The following is a 6,943-nucleotide window of genomic DNA, read 5'->3' as shown; positions in this document are numbered from 1 at the left end:
CCTTGAGTCCATTAATGTAACACGCGATAAAATATTCTTCGGTCAAGTGTGGGTTATAATAAAGCAGTTGGTACCTTAACTCTTCAAACTTCTCTTGATACCTTTCGCATGTTCCGGTGTGTTTCAAATTAGTGAACTCCCGGATCAGATACCTTTCGCCCACTTGTGCAAAACGCCTACACACTGCTTCAACAAACTCGTCCCAAGAAAGAGTTTGCTTGTTGACGAAATAGCCCTGCTTCCATGTTCTCGCCCTGCCTGTTAGATACATGGTGGCCACACTCAACCACTGATGTTGCGGTATTTGGTATAATTCGAAGTATTGTTCGCAATTTTCGATCCAACTTCTGGGATCCTCTCCATCAAAGTAAGGAAAATCCAACCGAGGGTACGGTAAGTGCTGATGTTGATTAAAAGTTCGATTGCTCCATGGTGAGGTATGCTCTTCATCAATATCATGCGTTCTAAACGGAGTGGGTAGAATACCTTTACCTTTTTCTTCTCTGATTAATAACGGTGTGTTACTACTTCCAGGCCTGAATTTGCGGTCCGAAGGGGGCGCCTCGGCTTGGGTTTTGAGTGTGAGTGACTGGGCGGTTATAAGTTTCAGCAGCTCCTCGTGCCTCCTGTTTGCCTCGGTTTGTAGTGACTCAAACTGTTTTTGTCCCGTATCCCTCACTTCGGTTATTCTTTGGTTAATTGCTTCTATGTTGGCTTGATGTTCCGTTCCCAACTGCTGATACTTCTCCTCTAATGTATGGATGTGATCACTAATATCCCTTAGTCGGGTCCCTTCGGCCATATCTATATCCTCCAAATACTCCTTTGGATTGAATTTGAACTTGTTGCTTCGCTTACCCCCAATCTTGTCGTGTTGCGAGGAATACTTATGGTGGGTTCTCTAACAGAAGAGTTGTGATCCAATGAAGTTGCCTCGGATGACTCAATGCGCCTGTGGTATAAATTAATCTGAGGAGTAAGGGGGTTTTCCTCAGATCTTATGGTCAGTCCTGGGCTACTGTATGGTGATTTCCTTTGTCCAACTCTGATCTCAGTACAGAATTGGCAGCGCGGAAATCTTACACGCGATTAGACTCAACGATGCTAAGATCGGAGTCAGGAAGCGATTCTACCACACGTGGCCCTGGGATCGGACGGCTCTGATACCAATTGTTGCGCACCCGGACGATCCGCAACCGCCGATGATGAGATTGCTCTGAGGCCGGTATGGCGGTGAGGATGATGGGCGTATTTCAGTCGCGATTAAGATGAGAAAGTGATAAGGAATAAGGGAGAGAAGGAAAGATCAGATGTAAGAAGAGACAGAGTAGAGAATAGAAACAGAGGGAGATGAAGTTGAGAAAGAAAGCATTAATTTCATTCATTGCCTAATTCCTATTACACGCTGCCTCTTATTTGCAATCTGAAGAAAACCCTAAACCTAACTGGACTCCTAGGACTCCTCTCGGTGGCCCACGTAACATGGGCCTTGCTGGCCCGCTTCTTGAGAGATATCGGATCAGACCCCCTCGACTATCCGCATCCGCCCAAAGCCGCCCCATCAGAATAATCTAGAAGCTGGGTCACTTCCCACTGCTCTTCACTCCTGTCGGATTGCCCTCTTTCCTCTACCTCTTCCTAAGTCGTCCCTTCTCCTTCCTACGCCTCCCTCCTACCGCCGATCCTTGCCGACGCACGGCACACCTCCTGGAACCTGGACAAAGAAGAAGAAGTTAAGTCCTTCTCCTCTCTTATTATTCCGACCATATCCTCTACTGCTGCTACTAACTCCTTCTTCTACTTGGCAGGTGCAACAATCCCCCCTACTTGAGTTGATCCTTGCCCTCAAGGATCAAAAGATGGATATTGGCTTTTGATGAACCTCAAATCCTCCCATGTTGCGAGTTCCTCTGGAAGATTTGCCCATTTTACCAAGATTTCGGTCGTGGCTCTGCCTCCGCGCTCCACCGTCCTCCTCTCTAATGTTTTCTCTGGTTCGGCTCTCAATCCTTCCTCTTCTCCCACAGAGGGCGTTGTCGGAGATGCCTGAACTGAAAGCGGTGGGCTCTTCTTAAGTAAGGAAATATGGAATACTGGGTGGATTCTTGACCCCTCCGGTAACTATAACTTGTATGCCACTGGCCCGATGCGCTCTAGTATCTTGAATGGACCAAAAAACCGCGCTGAAAGCTTCAGGTTTCTCCTTAGTGCCACCGTGGTTTGCCTGTAGGGCTGTAGTTTCAGGTAAACCCAGTCCCCCACCGAGTACTCTTTCTCCTTCCTGTGTTTGTCCTCTTGCTGTTTCATTCTGTTTTGGGCCACATGTAATCGATCTCTTAGCTCTCGAGTCAGTTGCTCTCTGTCCTTTATCCATCCCTTCAGCTCCTGAGAGGTAGCCGTGTCTACGGCGGCCACCAAATGGTTTGAGGGTGGTTTTCCGTAGAGCGCCTCATACGGGGTCATGCCTATTGCCGATTGAAAACTGGTATTATACCACCATTCTGCCAGAGCTAGCCACGAATGCCATTTCTTGGGATGTTGAAAAGGGAGGGGGCAGTAGAGAGAGTAGCAACTCTTCGAGTTAGAGGTAAGCGAACCACCATTTTGAAGTAAATTCTCCCAACACGAACAAGATTGGGGCGTAAGGCGAGAGCAACAAGTTTCAAACAATCCAATGGGAGTATGTGAGGATATAGATAGATGGCCTGAAGGGACCATCTAAGGATAGTTAGGTGGGATCACATCCATCACAGTGTCAAGGAGGAAGTACCGCCAGCAGGTTGAACGAACATCAATCCAACATAAGAAGCTTTCTAACCCGCAAAGAATACGACCGGAAGGAGGATACGGACAAAACAGTATTATGACGTCATACAAACCGAGGCACACACAGGCAGGCATGAGGAGCTACTGAACTGTTACTAACCGCCCAGGGGGTCATCCACGACGCGAAAACCAAGCCGAAGGCGCCCCCGTGTCAGACCGCAAAATTCAGGCCTGAAGTAGTGACACACCCGGTTACTGGCGGGAGTCCAGCGTGTAGAAGAAAAAGGAAAGTATTCACCCACTCCGTTTAAATGAATGCCATTATATAAGATGTAAGGACGATACCACCATGGAGCAAATCGAACTTTAATCAACATCAGCACGGTACCGTACGCCTCCGGTGGTGGATTTGCTACTTTGAGTTGGAGAGGATCCAGAACGATTGGGATCGAAAATTGGCGAACAAGTACTGGGGTTCTGATATTTTTTATTTTACTCCAATATATTCCGCAAATTCTAGGGTAGTGTATCCATTGTTCCCTAATGTTATTTCCTTATTTATCAGGTCAATTGGCATATAATATTGGAATGCAGGCTTATTTTCTTTGCAGCACAACTCTTTCTGGACGTTGTTTTGGTTTGAAGTCATTGTATTCGATTTGCTACAATGTGTTGTATAATAGTATTCGTTGATGTTAGTCACTTTTAATTTGTTAAACATCATTTCTAATATTGTTCGTTTAATATTATTCTTATATGAGAATTTTATAGTATTTATAAGTACCAACCTTTTATTTTTATTACTTCATCATTAACGATTATAATATTTTTTTATTCTCGCTGGTTATTTTCATTTTATGATTTGACGCAATGGTTAAATACTTATTCTATTTTTTTCTATGTATTATTTTGTGTTGCATCACTCTATTATACATTTGAGCTGGAGCGTTATTGTATACTATATTGCACTTAGCTTATCATCGTATAAGTTGCCTTTATATGCTGTTTTGCCACTGAGTTATTGTTGATTATTAGATATTTGTTTATCATCCGAGAGTTTTTTGCGCATGAGCTTCGTTTTTTTTTTCTTTTATAGTTGAATGATATAATTACTTCCCATTATAGTTCGTTGGGGTCCCGATATTTTTTTTTTTTTCCCAACAGCATGCATTTTTCGAACACATCAGAACATGGTGGTAACAACGCCGAAAAATTTGAAACTCCAGTACCTTTTTTTTGTAAATCTACCCAAGTTAGAACCATGATCAATTTTCACAAGCCAATAAGTATATGGTCATGCTAATAATCAATTTAGAAGGGCAGCAGGCTTTGCTTCAAGTGTTTGATAAAGTATTCAGCCCAGGGCACGTTGCAATCATCGGTCAAATCACTTTAATTACACCCTGCAATAGCTCACATAAGTGTTATTGAATGTCTACTGACGAGATGCTTTACAAGAAGAGTGGGTGCGAAGCTATTAGTAGGTGGAAAGCCAAGGTGATGAGAATATTTACCTGACAACGAGGATTGACGCGAGATAATCAGCGTTCAGTTACATGTTGTTGATTGAGAAAGACCGCAGTGCACCTTATTAAGATCAGAGGGGTAATCGAAGAATAACAATTACTGACCCTTTTGTTCGTTTGATTATTATTAGCATGAAGCACAGCTACTAGCCAATTTGACCTTCAGGTGGCAAAGGGATTGGGTGCGAAGATGGAAGCCGCCTTCCGCCATTGCTGGGTTACTATACAGTATGACATAATTTTAAGCAAGCTCAAATGTCCGGAATTTTCATGGTCATGCAAGGGCACGAATTCGTGCAGATTCTACGGGGTATTCGGATTGAGGAGTTACGCATTGTGTTGGGAAATGACCCGCTAGAGTCTTATGGAAAGGTGAACCTCGACTTCCTATCCAATTCGTGTACCATCAGAAGGACGGCAAGATGAGTTGAAAGGGATTGAGGAAGGGGCGAAGCTGAAGGTTGATTACTCAGCCTAATGAAAACAGCAAATGAGCACGCGGGGAGGTTATTTACTGACCATCAATTATATCCGAACGATCCCCAAAGCCGAATCCGTGATCACCCTGACCTTCAACAGTGCTGAATCAACACACCCGATTCATTCGAAGAGCCCAAAAGGGATCCCCCGAAACCAAGGGTCCAAATCACACGATTGTGCTTCAACCTAATACCGCCCCCGATAAGGTAGACCATATAGATTCGCACCGAACAAGAAAGAGAGCTTAAACTCCCAAATAATACCAGAGGAGTAACATCCCGTTCGCCTCAGCCGGCCTTGCTGTAAGAGAAGAAGGCATGGAATCTGGCGCATGTGCATTGATTATCCGCAGTTGAATAAATCCACTGTTAAAGATCAAATTCCCCATTCCGCTAATCGACAATTTGTTAGATGAACTTGGAGCTCGACTCATTTCTCCCTAATGATAGACTATACGATCCGATACCACCAATCTCGCATGAACCGCAGCGACATTTCCTAAACAGCATATCGAACTCATCAGAGGACATTAACGAGTTTCCGTGTAATGCCTTTGGTCTCACCAAATCTCCCGCCAACCTTTCAAGCCATCATCGGAACTTAACGTTTGAACCTTATCTACGAAAATTTACTTTTGTACTCTTGATTAATACTAAATCTATAGCAAAGGGTTGGAGGAGCATGGAGCATTTGTGCACTCACACTAGATGAGTGAGGAAACACAGTTCTACGCCAATATAGCAAGTGCTACTTGGGCAATGATAAGGTGGCAGTACCTTCTGACACATTATATCGCCGAAGGGCTCCTACCGGACCCTTCAAAGATTGAAGCAATACGAGGGGCCGATACCGCAGATCTGTTAAGAGCTTCGTGGGTTCTTGGGTCTCACAGTGTCTAAATAGGAAGTTCATCAGAGGTACGGTACTACTTAGCAAGCCGTTAACCGAGTTGTAAAGAAGGCATCAGTTTTCACTGGCAAGGATGCCAATCAATCACGTTCGAGGAAGTGAAAGAGGCAATGGTTAGTGCTCCGTTTTGGCCATGCCAGATTCTTGAAAAGCCTTTCACATAGAGTGATGCTGTGGCACGGAATAGGCGCAGTACTATCACAGAAGGGAGGCCGAATAGCATAACTGAGCAAGGGCAATGGCGGAAAGCACATTGGTATCGACGCTATAAAAAGAATTTTTGGCGATACTCATGGCGCATAAAATGGAGGCACTTACTGAAATACAAACATGTTTTGTGATAAAAACAGATCACACAAATTTTTCAAACATACTCCTGAGCCAAAAGATAATCGACGCCGAATGCAACAAAAGGTATGCTGAAGTGAATGCGCTTTAATTTACTCTATACAGTATAAGAAGGGACAGAGAGAACGCAAGCACGGATGCACTATCCAGGAGAGGAGAAACAGAAAGGAATGTTAGCTATCACGCAGCAATTCCAACCTGGGAGCAAGAGGTGGTGGAAAGTTATTCGGAGATAACACATTGTGAAAATAATAAACTAAATTAAATTCCTGCAGGCCACCACCCAAGGGAGTACTCTTTGGCCATGATTTACGCCACAAGACAATTATAACATTGGAGTCGGCCCTTAAGAAATGGAATTTTAATCAGATGCACAATTCAAGCCTTGGGAAGGCCACCTCCGGCATACAAGAATACTTACCCGAAGGTTAAACAGCATTTTTTTTTGGCTCGTTAAAAAGGAATATACCGATTGGGTTAAGAACTTACGATCTGCCCCACAACAAGGGATGAGATCCCCATATCTGGTTAACCTGCAGCCCTACTAATTCCTTACCCAGGTTGGGAGGATATAAAGCCTGGATTTCATAGAAGCCTTGCTAAATCACAAGGTCGAGACACGATAATGGTGGTGTTGATCGACCACAAAATACGCACACTTCATATTCTTGAAGCATCGCCGTTATTTCGCTTCAGATGTGGCGAAAGCTTCATGAACACAGATCAAGGGGCCCCTTCACGGATCCCAAGAAAGAATAATTCCGACAGGGACAAAATCTTTGTGAGTCAATTTTGGAGAGCTTTTTCAGGCAATGGAACGAAGCTCCACATGAGGTTCCGGTATATCCAGAAACCCGCGGCCAAACCGAGAAGGTAACAGATGTCTAGAGACATATTTTAAGATGCAGTGTTTC

At 44.1% G+C, this 6,943-nt stretch overlaps 1 protein-coding gene across 1 annotated transcript; it reads left to right on the top strand.

The window, feature by feature from the left end:
- Positions 1–5,479: 5,479 nt before the first annotated feature.
- Positions 5,480–6,906, top strand: LOC109704938. The gene is made up of 2 exons (XM_020225702.1): positions 5,480–5,663; positions 6,590–6,906. The coding sequence occupies exons 1-2, from the start codon at positions 5,480–5,482 to the stop codon at positions 6,904–6,906; spliced, it is 501 nt and encodes a 166-aa protein (XP_020081291.1).
- The last annotated feature ends 37 nt before the right edge of the window (positions 6,907–6,943 follow it).

This window comes from Ananas comosus, unplaced genomic scaffold (assembly GCF_001540865.1).
Source record: "Ananas comosus cultivar F153 unplaced genomic scaffold, ASM154086v1, whole genome shotgun sequence".
NCBI classification, from domain to species: Eukaryota; Viridiplantae; Streptophyta; class Magnoliopsida; order Poales; family Bromeliaceae; genus Ananas; species Ananas comosus.
This window is presented reverse-complemented; position numbering and strand designations above follow the sequence as displayed.

What these genes read in the sequence shown, in the direction of transcription:
- LOC109704938 (XM_020225702.1), top strand. Translation starts at nt 5,480, where the DNA reads ATGAGTGAGGAAACACAGTTCTACGCCAATATAGCAAGTGCTACTTGG. An exon ending in GTGGGTTCTTGGGTCTCACA is followed by an intron (nt 5,664 to 6,589) that starts GTGTCTAAATAG and finishes TTCCTTACCCAG; the next exon opens with GTTGGGAGGATATAAAGCCT.